Source organism: Aethalodelphis obliquidens, unplaced genomic scaffold, assembly GCF_003676395.1.
Source record: "Aethalodelphis obliquidens isolate GAN/ISIS:26980383/991018 unplaced genomic scaffold, ASM367639v1 scaffold11, whole genome shotgun sequence".
NCBI lineage: Eukaryota > Metazoa > Chordata > Mammalia > Artiodactyla > Delphinidae > Aethalodelphis > Aethalodelphis obliquidens.
Window position 1 is genome coordinate 17468080 of NW_020837955.1, and position 19418 is coordinate 17487497.

The 19418-nt window shown below is 41.3% G+C and overlaps 1 protein-coding gene across 1 annotated transcript in view; it reads left to right on the plus strand.

The window, feature by feature from the left end:
* Positions 1-19418, plus strand: part of ABCC2 (ATP binding cassette subfamily C member 2) — a 67183-nt gene that overhangs the window by 21920 nt on the left and 25845 nt on the right. The window contains exons 11-16 of the mRNA XM_027112289.1: positions 179-316; positions 849-995; positions 2152-2236; positions 2943-3009; positions 4481-4607; positions 6450-6626. Of these exons, the coding sequence (XP_026968090.1) occupies positions 179-316; positions 849-995; positions 2152-2236; positions 2943-3009; positions 4481-4607; positions 6450-6626 (741 nt within the window). The remainder of the gene's footprint in view (positions 1-178; positions 317-848; positions 996-2151; positions 2237-2942; positions 3010-4480; positions 4608-6449; positions 6627-19418) is intronic.

A 19418-nucleotide genomic window follows, 5' to 3' on the forward strand; every position in this document is an offset into this window, starting at 1 on the left:
CGTTGTATACCTAGTAAGTTGTCAACAAAGACAAGTTACCTTTCTGTAATCGCACTTTATAATCTGAATTTCTACTTCCCCAATTTTGGGGAGTATATCCTAAAACATGGGTGGATGGTATGCACCTGATGTCCTTTTGGGGCACCAGTGTAAGCTGTGCTGTTTTCTATCCTATTAGATCCTGAAATATTTTGCCTGGGAACCTTCATTCCAAAACCAAGTCCATGACCTTCGTAAGAAAGAGCTCAGGAACCTGCTGACGTTTGGGCAGTTGCAGTCTGTGATGATATTTCTCTTATACTTAACTCCGGTGCTGGTGAGTGACAGGAGTCAGTGGGCTGGGTCAGCTTCCTGGAGAAGAAGGTCTGTTTAGATAGACTGCCCGCACCTGTAGGCCTGACCCTGAAATCCAGGGGCTCATCAAGTCCTCATGCTGCTATTCCTACCTCATGTCCCCAAATCTAGTTTCACCCTTGTGCACAATTTGGTGGTCTTGCCGCCCAGAGCAAGTTTCCAGGGGGTTCAGCGTGAATGTGGTATCCAGGCATGGTCTGCGTGGGAAGGCTTCTCATCTTCTTGGGGAGGCCGCGTGGGTCTGTAGCGGAAGGAACACTGATAACAGGAGCCAGGAGACTCGAGCTCTGGTCCCAGCAATGCCATTAGTTGACTTTATGACCTCAGGCAAGATGTTTCCTCTTCTGGGCTCAGGTTTCTCATCTGTAACATGGGAGGGTTGAGATAATCCCTAAGACTCCTTCAACTGTGACACAGTACTGTGTTCCTGAGACTTAGAACAAGGCTGCTTGATCCCTGTTAGGAATAAATCACTGATGGCTTTGCTTTTCCAGGTGTCTGTGATCACGTTTTCCGTTTACGTCCTGGTGGATAGCAGTAATATTCTGGATGCAGAAAAGGCCTTCACCTCCATCACCCTCTTCAATATCCTGCGCTTTCCCATGAGCATGCTTCCCATGATAGTCTCCACCATGCTCCAGGTGGGTAGGAACTCTCACTGCTAACTGATTAGCTCTGGTTAAAAGCCTTAGAGTCCAGAATGACTGGTCTGTCATATCTCATTTCTAGCTTCTGCTGGTGAACCTTCAATTAGAGAGATTTTTTTGGTCTCTGGAGACCAACAGTTTGATTTAGTAAAATCACAAGCTCATTGAGCCCCAGTTTTTCTGACTATAAACTGAGGATAATCATCCTAGTCTCATCCATCTCCTTGTGAGGTATTTATGGAGCATTAGGGAAACATGGCACAAAAGGAGAGAAAAGGCTTCTCTTTGGATGAAGCCACATACATGGTGGTAAAACCAAATGCAACCTGGGAGCCTCAAGGTGTCAGAAAATGGGCCGTAGGGAGTGTTTGGGTCCTGAAAACTGAGCACAGTCACTGAGATAGACCAGGTACCAGACCTCAGGAGGACGTTCACAGGGCAGGTGGCAGACTGGTGAGGCAGCCAGGATGACAAAGTGTGGCGACCTGCATTCATCCTGGAGGTGGCTGGCTTCAGACAGCTCAGGCCATAGGAAGGACTGGGGTTTAGGAAAAGACCTCTCCTGGTACTGGAGGGTGTTAAGGAAGGCTGATAGATTTGGCTGATAAATAACATGCTCTTTTTAGATTCAGATAGTTTATCGCATAGAGAGCAAAAGCAGGATCAGCAGTGGTGACAGCTCCCTGCATGACAAAGGGGCCTGATGACCATGGCATGTGGGCAGTGAGGCACCGTATGGGTCATGGACTCAGTTAAAGAAGAACATGCCAGGGGCCCAGTTACCAGAACCAGACAGAAGTTTTGTCTTAGAAGAAGGCAGAAGACAGTTTCTGGAACTAGGTCCAAAGAGAGCAGTAGAACTGACCTCCCCCCACACCACAGTGAGTTTTCTGAGGGGCTGAAATAGAGCATCTTAATTTCCCTCTGTTCAGAGTGGGCTGGCCCCCAGGGCTGAGGTGTGGCTGAATCACGCTGGGGAGGGGGGCTGAGGGTAGGGGGCCAGAGGTTCCAGGTGTGGCAAATAGCAAATCATGGGCAAGAAGCTTGGCAGGTTGACTATCTGCTTCCACATCCAAGGCTGATGACGAAGTCAAACTCCTCTACTTGTGCTTGTCACTGAGGTTTTTTTATCCTTTATGTCCTTCTCTAGGCCAGTGTTTCCGTAGAACGGCTAGAGAAATATTTGGGAGGGGATGACTTGGACACATCTGCCATTCGACATGACTGCAATTTTGGTAAGTGAATTTGGAAGTTGCATCCCATATATATTCACAGTGCTGGCACCAGTACTTTGCAGCAAGAAACTGATGGAAAGGGAAAGCTAGGGGACTTACCTTGCACCTATATTTGCACAGTATCCATACCATTATTACTTAAATTATGCTTTCATTTAGAACAGATTGCTTAGCCAGATTGCCAAGCTAAGCAGGGGCAGCTATTCTGAGGATAAGCAGGGAATCCTGCAAAGGATCTAGAAAACAAGTCAGAATGGAGCCAAGCATGTGGAATTGGGAAGACAGGCTGGAGTGAAGGAACACACAAGTTCTAAAGGTTTAAGGACTGGGGGGCATCATAGCCAGAAGGAGCAGTGGGTCTGGAATCCAGGGCAGGGAATGGCTGAGTTTATATTCAGAAGTGGGATTTATACGAGACTAGGCAACAGAGGGCCTGGGAATGTACCCAGGCTGTCTGTAGATCAAGAATCTGGGCTACCAACAGGCTTGGGACTCCTAAGTAAAAAAACGACATCATATGCAGGCAACTCTTGGTATCATCCCAGGACCTTTCATTTGCCTCTTGTCAGCTCAGGAGTCAGCACCTGACAGAGGCAATCTTGGGCTCTGCTGGAGGAAGCAGTGAGGGACACCTGAAGGCTAAGAAAGGGCAGACAGACATGTGGGGACCTACATCTGACTTAAAGAGGGGACTTTTTCTCAACAGACAAAGCTGTGCAGTTTTCTGAGGCATCCTTTACCTGGGACCACAATTCGGAAGTCACAATCCAAGAGTGAGTTGTCTCCTTTTCCTCTTGCTGTTTTTTAGGATTCTCCTTGCCAGTCTTGTTGTTGAAAAATTCCATGTAATATAATACATGGGGAAACGAGCTATGTGCATGTGTTCAGTTAGAGACTAGTGCAGGCTAAACTCTTGGAGGGATGAACTGACAGCAAAGATCCTGAGCCCCTGTCCCTGTAACTACATCTGCTACCCTGCTTTCCTACTGTGGGACAGTGCGCGTCCAGCTGAGAGCCTATGAAGACATTTATTCTCCAGACTGGATGGAGGTAGTGCAGGGTTGGCAGGTAGCCTAGGTCTCTGGGTATGGTAGTGGATACACACAAGAACCTGAACTCAATTTAAGTTCATTTATTCACTTAAGAATAGTAATCAAGAAAAATCTGCCTTCTTTGCCCAGAGTGGTTGTTGGGAGCTGCCTCTATAATCAACTTCAGATCTGGAATTTTTCATCTACATAACCCATTCTCACATTCCCCTGCCTTAAGCCAACCCTTTCTTGCCACATTGCTGCATGTAATGTGTTCCTTAAGCACTGTATGTACTGGTACGGCCAACTCAGCCACTGAGCACAGCACCACAGAGCACACCGGGAGCCCAAGCAGGCCAGATATTTTCTTCACAACTGAGTATACCTGATCATCTCCCTGCTACACCCAGAACTTTCCACATTTCTCTCCTATTCCTAGATCCTTTAACATGGACTCTGGAGCTTGCCCCAGCATGTGTCAGGCAAGAAGCCCCACCTCTGAACCTTCCCAACCTGAAAGCCTCACTTTGCAGAGAGTAGAGTGGACATAGCTCCCACTTTGCTAGTAGGATAAGTCTGGAAGGAGTCCAGCTCAAGGGGCAGGTTCAGAAAGCCTGTGAACAAGTTCCCCATGTTCCTAATGTTCTAGGGACTCAAATAATAGGGCCAGAACAGAGTTTCCAGGAGCCTGGCCCAGTGTGGGCCCCTCCCCAGTCAGACTCAGCCAGATCTCCGGGGGAGGGGAACAGGGAATCTGTGCTTTCAGCAAGTGTTTTATTGAATGGTTATTCTCATTGAATGGCCAACTTCGGGATACATTAATCTGGTCCAACCCCATTAGTTTAGAAACGAGAGTCCAGGAGAAGTGGCCCTCCAAGATCACACAGCTCGGCAGTGGCAGAGTTGGGACTTGAACCAATAGGGTCTTGTTCAGTGGTACCACGTTGGTTCTAAAATAATTTTTCCAGTGGAAACTCACATTTGGCACAAACAACTTATATATGAGGACTTACTCTCGAAACTCTTAGAGCAGAAAAAAAATCATTAGAGAAATACTTTGGAGTATTGTATATGCAAGACAAATTTTCCAATCTTGAGGGAAAATCTCCTAATAATCGGACTTCCTATGGAGCGTCTGAGAAGTGGCTTGAACTTCTCCTGAATAACACCCCTCCACACGCCCTTCTCTTTCAAGTGCACTTCTGTCTTTCAGCGTGAACCTAGACATTATGCCAGGCCAACTGGTGGCTGTGGTGGGCACTGTGGGCTCTGGGAAATCCTCCTTGATGTCAGCCATGCTGGGAGAAATGGAAAATGTCCACGGGCACATCACGGTCAAGGTGAGAAGGAATGCCAAGGAGAAGACTTCTGACACTCAAATGTGGTCTCTTGGCGCTGCCTTCTCATTGGGAGAATGAACTAGAATCTGATAACTACTCCTGTCATGTTGCTGTAGGTGAGGTCGTGGAGAAATGGTAGATTCTTTGCCCCACCCCACATATATAATCATACTCTGGGGTAGATTCTAAAAACCTGCATTTTTAATGAGCTCCCCAGGTGATTCTCATATGCATACTAAAGTTTGAAAACTTGAACAGAGATGTCTTCTATCAAAGTATAGGTAATTCTATATCTGTGTTTCTGAAAACGTCACGTTCTGCGAAACTGTACAATAAAAATAATAGGACCTGGGGGAAAGAGTTGCAACAGATCATTAAAAACATATGTAACTTTGTAAACAGGGTAGCAACAAAAACAACAACAGCGATAACAATTAAAACAGTAGCACTGGGCTTCCCTGGTGGCGCAGTGGTTGAGAGTCCGCCTGCCGATGCAGGGGACGCGGGTTCGTGCCCCGGTCTGGGAAGATCCCACATGCCGCGGAGCGGCTGGGTCCGTGAGCCATGGCCGCTGAAAAAAAAAAAACAGTAGCACTGTAAAATCTCCACTGACAATTACACCCAGCTTCACAATTAGTTCTGGGCCTCTCACCTCTTCCTTTGAGAGCTGGGTATTTTTTTATTATTATTATTATTTTCTTGCGGTACGCGGGCCTCTCACTGTCGCGGCCTCTCCCGTTGCGGAGCACAGGCTCAGCGGCCATGGCTCACGGACCCAGCCGCTCCGCGGCATGTGGGATCTTCCCGGACCGGGGCACGAACCCGCGTCCCCTGCATCGGCAGGCGGACTCTCAACCACTGCGCCACCAGGGAAGCCCGAGAGCTGGGTGTTTGAGGGCACTTGCTTCCGTACAAAAACATGACATAGAGTATAGATGTCGTCAATTATAATTTTTTTAAATAGAGAAGAAATGTTTTCATGGCATCTCCATCAGTACTCTCAGCTTCCCCAGAGAGCTAAATTTAGGGGAAATTACAGGTATTTGGAATCATTTAACCAGCCACTACTCGCACCAAAAAGAGGCACGTCTATAGATTTTTAGCTTTTCTTAAGATCTTCATATATTGCTAAGCCTTTCTTCTTAATTATAAGAAAGCTTGCCCCTAATTGCTTTACACTGACATGCTTGGAAAAATTTTAAGAACCAACACTTCTTCCACATTATACTGACATTATTCCCTGATTTACTGATTACTAATGAGATAATTTGCATTAAATAAACATGCAGTATAGCAGAGCAGACTCTACAGATTTAACTCTGCCTCCTAACTCCTTTCAAGAAGCTTTTTCTTGCTAACTCATAACTGGGTTTGTCCTCAAACACAGGTGTTTATCAGGCTCCATCTCTCATTTGACACGATCTGTTTTGTGCATCAGTCTGGTACCCAAATTTCAATCTCTTAGTTCTTGCTTCCTAAGATGTTGTCTACACCACTCCCCCATCAGTGTTGGCCCTCTGTTGGTCCTAGTAAACTCTTTGGGGTCTGACTAAAAGCCTGTTCCAGAAGCAGCACGTGCAGTCATCCTCCATTTTTTGGATCATGGCTAGAGAGTGATAGTCCAAAAAAGGAGACTTCAAATGATGCATAGGATATTGAATCTTTCTCCCTGGATGGTGCAATAAATACATGCACCTTTATAAATATCAATTGCTCAGTCAGCCTGACATTTTTTAAAAATCTACATTCCATTTGTTCCTCCCAACTCCTGCCACCCCCTCCTTCAACACTGCATTTCCAGAGGAACAAAACTGTCATATGGTCTGACCCTTCCCATCCTAGGGCACTGTGGCCTATGTCCCGCAGCAGTCCTGGATCCAGAACGGCACCATAAAGGACAACATCCTTTTTGGGTCAGAGTTGGATGAAAAGAAATACCAGCAAGTTCTGGAGGCCTGTGCCCTCTTCCCCGACTTGGAAGTGCTGCCTGGGGGAGATCTGGCTGAGATTGGAGAGAAGGTACTTGGGACACCAAGGGGCCTTGAAGGGTGAAGAAATAATGAAGGAAAAGAGTAAGGGTGATGAAGAAGTACATGACAGTAAAATAGTTGATCAATTTTGATGGTCAAGCCTGGAACAAACACCAGAAAACATGAGTTTGCACAATATTTTGTGCAAATAACTCAGAAATTTAAAATTTCGTACCTAGAAGCAAATATAGGAACTGTGTAACCTAAAGGAGAGATGATGAGGCTAGGACCTGAGAGGTTAACTAAGAAGCAGCTGACCCAAATTTGACCTCACAGGTGGAGGGCCAGAGGCAGACCAGAGCCTAGTTGTCCTGACTCTACTTCTGTATACCAGTGAGGACCAGAGTACGGTTCTAATAATCTGCTTTGAACACATAGAAATTTAGAGTATATTATTTTCTCATGTTGTCAAATGCCTTTCTTAAAAATTAATTTTTAATGACTGTTTTGAATTATATGAATATAGTATAATTTGTTTAGAAATCCCTGATTACTACATATTTGGGATGTTTTTATACTCTTTCCCCATTACTAAACATGAATATAGCAGTTTTTGGGGGAAAGATTTTGAGATGTTAGAAGACTAGTGAAGATATAGCTCTAGAATGATTTTGTTCATTAATTCAGCATATTTTTATTGAGTACCTACTATGTGCCACACACTATTTTAAGTGCTGGAGTTACATCCACAAACAGAGGAAATCTACCCTGATATAGCTCTACATTCTCATGGGGAAGAAGCAACAACAACAACAAAATAAGTAAATTATATGATATAAAATGGTAAGTTGGCCATGCTTTTAATTATTGGGCCTAAAGTTATTTATTTGAATCAAAGATATTTATTTGTATAAAGGAACTTGTGTTACTGAACTGAACTTGGGTCTGGCTGCCCACCACACAGCACAGCCAATCTACTGACGTTGCGTTGTGGTGAATGAAAGTACAGTGTTTATTGCAGGGCCCAGCAAGGAGAATCGTCAGCTCATGCTCAAAAGACCCAAACTCCTCAATAGCTTTCAGGGAATGTTTTTTTTATTATTATTTTAAAATTATTATTTTAAAATATTTTAAATATTTATGTATTTATTGGCTGTGTTGGGTGTTAGTTGTGGCATGTGTGATCTTTTGTTGTGGCGCATGGGCTCTTCACCTCGTTGTGGTGCGTGTGCAGGCTTCTCTCTAGTTGCGGCATATGGGATCCAGAGCATATGAGCTCTGTAATTGTGGCACATGGGCTCTTTAGCTGTGGCACATGGGCTTAATTTTCCCGCAGCATGTGGGATCTTAGTTCCCCAACCAAGGATCGAACTGGTGTCCCCTGCATTGCAATAGAAGCTTTTTTTTCTTTTAACATCTTTATTGCAGTATAATTGCTTTACAGTGGTGTGTTACTTTCTGCTTTATAACAAAGAGAATCAGCTATACATACACATCTATCCCCATATCTCCTCCCTCATGCATCTCCCTCCCACCCTCCCTATCCCAGCCTTTTGGGTGGTCACAAAGCACTGAGCTGATGTGGCTGTTTCCCACTAGCTATCTATTTTACATTTGGTAGTGTATATATGTCCATACCACTCTCTAACTTCGTCCCAGCTTACTTTCGCCCTCCCCGTGTCCTCCAGTTCATTCTCTATGTCTGTGTCTTTATTCCTATCCTGCCCCTATGTTCTTCAGAACCACTTGTTTTAGATTCCATATATATGTGTTACCATACGGTATTTGTTTTTCTCTTTCTGACTTACTTCACTCAGTATGACAGACTCTAGGTCCATCCACCTCACTACAAATAACTCAATTTCATTATTTTATGGCTGAGTAATATTCCATTGTATATATGTGCCACATCTTTATCGATTCATCTGTCGATGGACACTTAGGTTGCTTCCACATCGTGGATATTGTAAATAGAGCTGCAATGAATATTGTGGTACATGACTCTTTTTGAATTATGGTTTTCTCAGGGTATATGCCCAGTAGTGGGATTGCTGGGTCATATGGTAGTTCTATTTTTATTTATTTATTTTTTAACATCTTTATTGGGGTATAATTGCTTTACAATGTTGTGTTAGTTTTTGCTTTATAACAAAGTGAATCAGTTATACATATGTTCCCATATCTCTTCCCTCTTGCGTCTCCCTCCCTCCCACCCTCCCTATCCCACCCCTCCAGGCGGTCACAAAGCACCGAGCTGATAACCCTGTGCCATGTGGCTGCTTCCCACTAGCTATCTACCTTACGTTTGTTAGTGTATATATGTCCATGCCTCTCTCTCGCCCTGTCACAGCTCACCCTTCCCCCTCCCCATATCCTCAAGTCCGTTCTCCAGTAGGTCTGGGTCTTTATTCCTGTCTTATCCCTAGGTTCTTCATGACATTTTTTTCTTAAATTCCATATATATGTGTTAGCATATGGTATTTGTCTTTCTCTTTCTGACTTACTTCACTCTGTATGACAGACTCTAGGTCTTTCCACCTCATTACAAATAGCTCAATTTCATTTCTTTTTATGGCTGAGTAATATTCCATTGTATATATGTGCCACATCTTCTTTATCCATTCATCCGATGATGGGCACTTAGGTTGTTTCCATCTCCAGGCTATTGTAAATAGAGCTGCAATGAACATTTTGGTACATGACTCTTTTTGAATTATGGCTTTCTCAGGGTATATGCCCAGTAGTGGGATTGCTGGGTCCTATGGTAGTTCTATTTGTAGTTTTTTAAGGAACCTCCATACTGTTCTCCATAGTGGCTGAACCAATTCACATTCCCACCAGCAGTGCAAGAGTGTTCCCTTTTCTCCACACCCTCTCCAGCATTTATTGTTTCTAAATTTTTTGATGATGGCCATTCTGACTGGTGTGAGATGATATCTCATTGTAGTTTTGATTTGCATTTCTCTAATGATTAATGATGTTGAGCGTTCTTTCATGTGTTTGTTGGCAGTCTGTATATCTTCTTTGGAGAAATGTCTATCTAGGTCTTCTGCCCATTTTTGGATTGGGTTGTTTGTTTTTTTGTTATTAAGCTGCATGAGCTGCTTGTAAATTTTGGAGATTAGTCCTTTGTCAGTTGCTTCATTTGCAAATATTTTCTCGCATCCTGAGGGTTGTCTTTTGGTCTTGTTTATGGTTTCCCTTGCTGTGCAAAAGCTTTCAAGTTTCACTAGGTCCCATTTGTTTATTTTTGTTTTTATTTCCATTTCTCTAGGAGGTGGGTCAAAAAGGTTCTTGCTGTGATTTATGTCATAGAGTGTTCTGCCTATGTTTTCCTCTTAAGAGTTTGATAGCTTCTGGCCTTACATTTAGGTCATATCCATTTTGAGTTTATTTTTATGTATGGTGTTAGGGAGTGTTCTAATCTCATACTTTTACATGTACCTGTCCAGTTTTGCCAGCACCACTTATTGAAGAGGCTGTCCTTTCTCCACTGTACATTCCTGCCTCCTTTATCAAAGATAAGGTGACCATATGTGTGTGGGTGTATCTCTGGGCTTTCTATTCTGTTCCATTGATGTATATTTCTGTTTTTGTGCCAGTACCATACTGTCTTGATTACTGTAGCTTTGTAGTATAGTCTGAAGTCAGGGAGCCTGATTCCTCCGGCTCCATTTTTCATTCTCAAGATTGCTTTGGCTATTCGGGGTCTTTTGTGTTTCCATACAAATTGTGAAATTTTTTGTTCTAGTTCTGTGAAAAATGCCAGTGGTAGTGATAGGGATTGCATTGAATCTGTAGATTGCTTTGGGTAGTAGAGTCATTTTCACAATGTTGATTCTTCCAATCTAAGAACATGGTATATCTCTCCATCTATTTGTGTCATCTTTAATTTCTTTCATCAGTATCTTATAATTTTCTGCATACAGGTCTTTTGTCTCCTTAGGTAGGTTTATTCCTAGATATTTTATTCTTTTTATTGCAATGGTAAATGGGAGTGTTTTCTTAATTTCACTTTCCTATTTTTCATCATTAGTGTATAGGAACGCGTGAGATTTCTGTGCATTAATTTTGTATCCTGCTACTTTACCCAATTCAGTGATTAGCTCTAGTAGTTTTCTGGTAGCATCTTTAGGATTCTCTATGTATAGTATCATGTTATCTGCAAACAGTGACAGCTTTACTTCTTCTTTTCCGATTTGGATTCCTTTTATTTCTTTTTCTTCTCTGATTGCTGTGGCTAAAACTTCCAAAACTATGTTGAATATTAGTGGTGAGAGTGGACAACCTTGTCTTGTTCCTGATCTTAGTGGAAATGCTTTCAGTTTTTCACCATTGAGGACGATGTTGGCTGTGGGTTTGTCATATATGGCCTTTATTATGTTGAGGAAAGTTCCCTCTATGCCTACTTTCTGCAGGGTTTTTATCATAAATGGGTGTTGAATTTTGTCGAAAGCTTTCTCTGCATCTATTGAGATGATCATATGGTTTTTCTGCTTCAATTTGTTAATATGGTATATCACGTTGGTTGATTTGCGTATATTGAAGAATCCTTGCATTCCTGGAATAAACCCCACTTGATCATGGCGTATGATCCTTTTAATGTGCTGTTGGATTCTGTTTGCTAGTATTTTGTTGAGGATTTTCGCATCTATGTTCATCAGTGATATCAGCCTGTAGTTTTCTTTCTTTGTGACATCTTTGTCTGGTTTTGGTATCAGGGTGATGGTGGCCTTGTAGAATGAGTTTGGGAGTGTTCCTCCCTCTGTTATATTTTGGAAGAGTTTGAGAAGGATAGGTGTTAGCTCTTCTCTAAATGTTTGAAAGAATTCGCCTGTGAAGCCATCTGGTCCTGGGCTTTTGTTTATTGGAAGATTTTTAATCACAGTTTCAATTTCAGTGCTTGTGATCAGTCTGTTCATATTTTCTATTTCTTCCTGATTCAGTCTTGGTGGGTTGTGCCTTTCTAAGAATTTGTCCATTTCTTCCAGGTTGTCCATGTTATTGGCATAGAGTTGATTGTAGTAATCTCTCATGATCTTTTGTATTTCTGCAGTGTCAGTTGTTACTTCTCCTTTTTCATTTCTAATTCTATTGATTTGAGTCTTCTCCCTTTTTTTCTTGATGAGTCTGGCTAATGGTTTATCAATTTTGTTTATCTTCTCAAAGAACCAGCTTTTAGTTTTATTGATCTTTGCTATCGTTTCCTTCATTTCTTTTTCATTTATTTCTGATCTGATCTTTATGATTTCTTTCCTTCTGCTAACTTTGGGGTTCTTTTGTTGTTCTTTCTCTAATTGCTTTAGGTGCAAGGTTAGGTTGTTTACTCGAGAGTTTCCTGTATCTTAAGGTAGGATTGTATTGGTATAAACTTCCCTCTTAGAACTGCTTTTGCTGCATCCCATAGGTTTTGGGTCGTTGTGTCTCCATTGTCATTTGTTTCTAGGTATTTTTTGATTTCCTCTTTGATTTCTTCAGTGATCACTCGTTATTAAGTAGTGTATTGTTTAGTCTCCATGTGTTTGTATTTTTTACAGATCTTTTCCTGAAATTGATATCTAGTCTCATAGCGTTGTGGTCGGAAAGGATACTTGGTACAATTTCAATTTTCTTAAATTTACCAAGGCTTGATTTGTGACCCAAGATATGATCTATCCTGGAGAATGTTCCATGAGCACTTGAGAAAAATATGTATTCTGTTGTTTTTGGATGGAATGTTCTATAAATATCAATTAAGTCCATCTTGTTTAATGTATCTTTTAAAGCTTGTGTTTCCTTATTTCTTTTCATGTTGGATGATCTGTCCCTTGGTGAAAGTGGGGTGTTAAAGTCTCCTACTATGAATGTGTTACTGTCGATTTCCCCTTTTATGGCTGTTAGTATTTGCCTTATGTATTGAGGTGCTCCTATGTTGGGTGCATAAATATTTACAATTGTTATATCATCTTCTTGGATCGATCCCTTGATCATTATGTAGTGTCCCTCTTTGTCTCTTGTAATAGTCTTTATTTTAAAGTCTATTTGTCTGATATGAGAATTGCTACTCCAGCTTTCTTTTGATTTCCATTTGCATGGAATATCTTTTTCTATCCCCTCACTTTCAGTCTGTATGTTCCCTAGGTCTGCAGTGGGTCTCTTGTAGACAGCATATATATGGGTCTTGTTTTTGTATCCATTCAGCCAGTCTGTGTCTTTTGGTGGGAGCATTTAATCCATTTACATTTAAGGTAATTATTGATATGTATATTCCTATTCCCATTTTCTTAATTATTTTGGGTTTGGTATTGTAGGTCTTTTCCTTCTCTTGTGTTTCCTGCCTAGAGAAGTTCCTTTAGCATTTGTTGTAAAGCTGCTTTGGTGGTGCTGAACTCTCTCCACTTTTGCTTGTCTGTAAAGGTTTTAATTTCTCCATCAAATCTGAATGAGATCCTTGCTGGGTAGAGTAATCTTGGTTGTAGGTTTTTCTCCTTCATCACTTTAAATATGTCCTGCCACTCCCTTATGGCTTGCAGAGTTTCTGCTGAAAGATCAGCTCTTAACCTTATCGGGATTCCCTTGTGTGTTATTTGTTGTTTTTCTCTTGCTGCTTTTAATATATTTTCTTTGTATTTAATTTTTTTGTTGTTGTATTACACTGGCAAGGAGTTGGGTTTTTGTTGTGTTGTTTTTTGTTTTGTTTTTTAATGTGGTTCATTGGTTTGTTTATTTATTTATTTTTGGCTGTGTTGGGTCTTCGTTTCTGTGCGAGGGCTTTCTCCAGTTGCAGGAAGCGGGGGCCACTCTTCATCGCAGTGTGCGGGCCTCTCACTGTCTTGGCCTTTCTTGTTGCGGAGCACAGGCTCCAGACGCGCAGGCTCAGTAGTTGTGGCTCACGGGCCTAGTTGCTCCGCAGCATGTGGGATCCTCCCAGACCAGGGCTCAAACCCGTGTCTCCTGCATCGGCAGGCAGATTCTCAACCACTGCACCACCAGGGAAGCCCTGTATTTAATTTTTGATAGTTTGATTAATATGTGTCTTGGCGTGTTTCTGCTTGCATTTATCCTGTATAGGACTCTCTGTGCTTCCTGTACTTGATTAACTATTTCCTTTCCCATATTAGGGAAGTTTTCAACTATAATCTCTTCAAATATTTTCTCAGTCCCCTTCTTTTTCTCTTCTTCTTCTGGGACCCCTATTATTTGAATGTTGGTGCATTTAATGTTGTCCCAGAGGTCTCTGAGACTGTCCTCAATTCTTTTCATTCTTTTTTCTTTAGTCTGCTCTGCAGTAGTTATTTCCACTATTTTATCTTCCTAGTCACTTATCCGTTCTTCTGCCTCAGTTATTCTACTATTGATCCCTTCTAGAGTATTCTTTTTGTTTTTGTTTTTGTTTTTTGCGGTACGCAGGCCTCTCACTGTTGTGGCCTCTCCCATTGCAGAGCACAGGCTCCGGACGTGCAGGCCCAGCAGCCATGGCTCACGGGCCCAGCTGCTCTGCCACATGTGGGATCCTCCCAGACCAGGGCACGAACCCGTGCCCCGTGCATTGGCAGACGGACTCTCAACCACTGCACCACCAGGGAAGCCCCCTTCTAGAGTATTTTTAATTTCATTTATTGTGTTGTTCATCGTTGCTTGTTTCCTCTTTAGTTCTTCTAGGTCCTTGTTAAATGTTTCTTGCATTTTCTCTATTCTATTTCCAAGATTTTGGATCATCTTTACTCTCATTATTCTGAACTCTTTTTCAGGTAGACTGCCTATTTCCTCTTCATTTGTTAGGTCTGGTGGGTTTTTATTATTGCTCCTTCATCTGCTGTGTGTATTTCTGTCTTCTCATTTTGCTTATCTTACTCTGTTTGGGGTCTCCTTTTTGCAGGCTGCAGGTTCATAGTTCCCATTGTTTTTGGTGTCTGTCCCCAGTGGCTAAAGTTGGTTCAGTGGGCTGTGTAGGCTTCCTGGTGGACGGGACTAGTGCCTATGTTCTGGTGGATGAGGCTGGATCTTGTCTTTCTGGTGGGCAGGTCCACGTCTGGTGGTGTGTTTTGTGGTGTCTGTGGCCTTATTATGATTTTAGGCAGCCTCTCTGCTAATGGGTGGGGTTGTGTTCCTGTCTTGCTAGTTGTTTGGCATAGGGTGTCCAGCACTGTAGCTTGCTGGTCGTTGAGTGAAGCTGGGTGTTGGTGTTGAGATGGAGATCTCTGGGAGATTTTCACCATTTGATATTACGTGGAGCTGGGAGGTCTCTTGTGGACCAGTGTCCTGAAGTTGGCTCTCCCACGTCAGAGGCACAGCACTGACTCCTGGCTGCAGCACCAAGAGCCTTTCATCCATACGGCTCAGAGCTCAAAGACTTTGAAAGACAGCTTTGGCCTCCTGGGATCACCTCCTGCTAAGCTTTGTAAGTTCCATGTTAATCAGTTTGGTTTATCCATCTGTATCTGAGGCACAGGTTCATTGCTGCTGTTCAGGAAGGTGGATGGAAACAAGAAGAGTTCATCCAAGACTTCAGATCTGTGAAGTAAGCATGTTCTTCTTGGTGAGCTGGGATTTGACTTCAGGATATCTGACTCCAATTCCAGTACTCACGGACTAAAGGATGCCACCTCTCCTTGACATCGGAGACTTTAGGGAAATAGCTTTCTGACGTTGCATTCCAAGGTTTGGCTCCTGTAAAGAGGCATCCCCTGGAATCGCTCTTATTTCTGTTACAAAAAGGGACAGCCCAATGAAAGCGATGCACAGGGCAAGGTCTGAGGAAAGGGCGCAGAAGTTCTGTGTTCCCTCTGAGCAAGCCACTCTCCCCCAGCCTCCAAGTCTTCATCTGTTTGTAGATTTTTTGATGATGGCCATTCTGACTGGTGTGAGGTGATATCTCATTGCAGTTTTGATTTGCATTTCTCTCATAATTAATGATGTTGAGCATTCTTTTATGTGTTTGTTGGCAATCTGTATATCTTCTTTGGAGAAATGTCTATCTAGGTCTTCTGCCCATTTTTGGATTGGGTTGTTTGTTTTTTTGATATCGAGCTGCATGAGCTGCTTGTAAATATTGGAGATTAATCCTTTGTCAGTTGCTTCGTTTGCAAATATTTTCTCCCATTCTGAGGGTTGTCTTTTCGTCTTGTTTATGGTTTCCTTTGTTGTGCAAAAGCTTTTAAGTTTCATTAGGACCCATTTGTTTATTTTTGTTTTTATTTCCATTTCTCTAGGAGGTGGGTCAAAAAGGATCTTGTTGTGATTTATGTCATAGAGTGTTCTGCCTGTTTTCCTCTAAGAGTTTTATAGTGTCTGGCCTTACATTTAGGTCTTTCATCCATTTTGAGTTTATTTTTGTGTATGGTGTTAGGAGGTGTTCTAATTTCATTCTTTTACATGTAGCTGTCCAGTTTTCCCAGCACCACTTATTGAAGAAGCTATCTTTTCTCCATTGTATATTCTTGCCTCCTTTATCAAAAATAAGGTGACCATATGTGCATGGGTTTATCTCTGGGCTTTCTATCCTGTTCCATTGATCTATATTTCTGTTTTTGTGTCGGTACCATACTGTCTTGATTACTGTAGATTTGTAGTATAGTTTGAAGTCAGGAAGCCTGATTTCTCCGGCTCCGTTTTTCCTTCTCAAGATTGCTTTGGCTCTTTGGGGTCTTTTGAGTTTCTGTACAAATTGTGAAATTTTTTCTTCTAATTCTGTGAAAAATGCCATTGGTAGTTTGGTAGGGATTGCATTGAATCTGTAGATTGCTTGGGGTAGTATAGTCATTTTCACAATGTTGATTCTTCCAATCCAAGAACACAGTATATCTCTCCATCTGCTTATATCATCTTTAATTTCTTTCATCAGTGTCTTATAGTTTTCTTCATGCAGGTCTTTTGTCTCCTTAGGTAGGTTTATTCCTAGCTATTTTATTCTTTTTGTTGCAATGGTAAATGGGAGTGTTTCCTTAATTTCTCTTTCCTATTTTTCATCATTAGTGTATAGGAATGCAAGATATTTCTGTGTAATAATTTTGTATCCTGCTACTTTATGAAATTCATTGATTAGCTCTAGTAGTTTTCTGGTATCATCTTTAGGTTTCAGCTTTTCACCATTGAGAATGATGTTGGCTGTAGGTTTGTTATATATGGCCTGTATTATGTTGACGTAAGTTCCCTCTATGCCTACTTTCTGAAGGGTTTTTATCATAAATGGGTGTTGAATTCAGTTGAAAGCTTTTTCTACATCTATTGAGATGATCATATGGTTTTTCTCCTTCAGTTTGTTAATATGGTTTGCCACATTGATTGATTTACATATATTGAAGTATTCTTGCATTCCTTGGATAAACCCCACTTGATCATGGTGTATGATCCTTTTAATGTGCTGCTGGATTCTGTTTGCTAGTATTTTGTTGAGGATTTTCGCATCTGTGTTCATCAATGACATCAGCCTGTAGTTTTCTTTCTTTGTGACATCTTTGTCTGGTTTTGGTATCAGGGTGATGGTGGCCTTGTAGAATGAGTTTGGGAGTATTCTTCCCTCTGCTATATTTTGGAAGAGTTTGAGAAGGATAGGTGTTAACTCCTTTCTAAATGTTTGATAGAATTTGCCTGTTAATCCATCTGGTCCTGGACTTCTGTTTGTTGGAAGATTTTTAATTACAGTTTCAATTTCAGTGCTTGTGATCGGTCTGTTTATATTTTCTATTTCTTCCTGGTTCAGTCTCAGGAAGTTGTGCTTTTCTAAGAATTTGTCCGTTTCCAGGTTGCCCATTTTATTGGCATGTAGTTACTTATAGCAGTTTCTCATGATCCTTTGTATTTCTGCAGTGTCAGTTGTTACTTCTCCTTTTTCATTTCTGATTCTATTGATTTGAGTCTTCTCCCTTTTTTTCTTGATGAGTCTGGCTAATGGTTTATCAATTTTGTTTATCTTCTCAAAAAACCAGCTTTTAGTTCTATTGATCTTTGCTATTATTTCCTTCATTTCTTTTTATTTCTGATCTGATCTTTGATTTCTTTCCTTCTGCTAACTTTGAGGGGTTTTTTGTTCTTCTTTCCCTAATTGCTTTAGGTATAAGGTTAGGTTGTTTATTTGAGATGTTTCTTGTTTCTTGAGGTAGGGCTGTATTGCTATAAACTTCCTTCTTAGAACTGCTCTTGCTGCATCCCATAGGTTTTGAGTCATCGTGTTTTCATTGTCATTTGTTTCTAGGTATTTTTTGATTTCCTCTTTGATTTCTTCAGTGATCTCTTGGTTATTTAGTAGTGTATTGTTTAGCCTCCATGTGTTTGTGTTTTTACAGATTTTTTCCTGTAATTGATATCTAGTCTCATAGCATTGTGGTCAGAAAAGATACCTGATGCGATTTCAATTTTCTTAAATTTACCAAGGCTTGATTTGTGACCCAAGATATGATCTATCCTGGAGAATGTTCCATGAGCACTTGAGAAGAAAGTGTATTCTCTTGTTTTTGGATGGAAAGTCCTATAAATATCAATTAAGTCCATCTTGTTTAATGTATCTTTTAAAGCTTGTGTTTCCTTATTTCTTTTCATGTTGGATGATCTGTCCATTGATGAAAGTGGGGTGTTAAAGTCCCCTACTATGAATGTGTTACTGTCTATTTCCCCTTTTACGGCTGTTAGCAGTTGCCTTATGTATTGAGGTCCTCCTATGTTGGGTACATAAATATTTACAATTGTTATATCTTCTTCTTGGATCGATTCCGTGATCATTATGTAGTGTCCTTCTTTGTCTCTTGTAATAGTCTTTATTTTAAAGTCTATTTGTCTGATATGAGAATTGCTACTCCAGCTTTCTTTTGATTTCCATTTGCATGGAATATCTTTTTCCATCCCCTCACTTTTTTTTTTTTTTGAATATCTTTATTGGAGTATAGTTGCTCTACAATGGTATGGTAGTTTCTGCTTTATAACAAAGTGAATCAGCTATACATATACATATATGCCCATATCTCCTCCCTCTTGTGTCTCCCTCCCACCCTCCCTATCCCACCCCTCTAGGTGGTCACAGAGCACCAAGCTGATCTCCCTGTGCTATGTGGCTGCTTTCCACTAGCTATCAATTTTACATTTGGTAGTGTGTATATGTCCATGCCACTCTCTCACTTTGTCACAGCTTACCCTTCTCTCTCCCTGTGTCCTCAAGTCCATTCTCTACGTCTGCATCTTTATTTGTGTCCTGCCCCTTGGTTCTTCAAAACCATTTTTTTTAGATTCCATATTTATGTGTTAGCATATGGTATTTGTTTTTCTCTTTCTGACTTGCTTCACTCTGTATGAGAGACTCTAGGTCCATCCACCTCACTACAAATAACTCAATTTCGTTTCTTTTTATGGCTGAGTAATATTCCATTGTATATGTGTGCCACATCTTTTTTTATTTTTGTTTTATTTATTTAACAGCTTTATTTGGGTATAATTGCTTTACAGTGGTGTGTTAGTTTCTGCTTTATAACAAAGTGAATCAATTTTAGATATACATATGTTCCCATATCTCTTCTCTCTTGCATCTCCCTCCCTCCCACCCTCCCTATCCCACCCCTCCAGGTGGTCACAAAGCACCAAGCTGATCTCCCTGTGCTATGTGGCTGCTTTCCACTAGCTATCAGTTTTACATTTGGTAGTGTATATATGTCCATGCCACTCTCTCACTTTGTCACAGCTTACCCTTCCCCCTCCCCGTGTCCTCAAGTCCATTCTCTATGTCTGCATCTTTATTTGTGTTCTGTCCCTAGGTTCTTCAGAACCATTGTTTTTAGATTTCATATATATGTGTTAGCATATGGTATTTGTTTTTCTTTTTCTGACTTACTTCACTCTGTATGAGAGACTCTAGGTCCATCCACCTCAATACAAA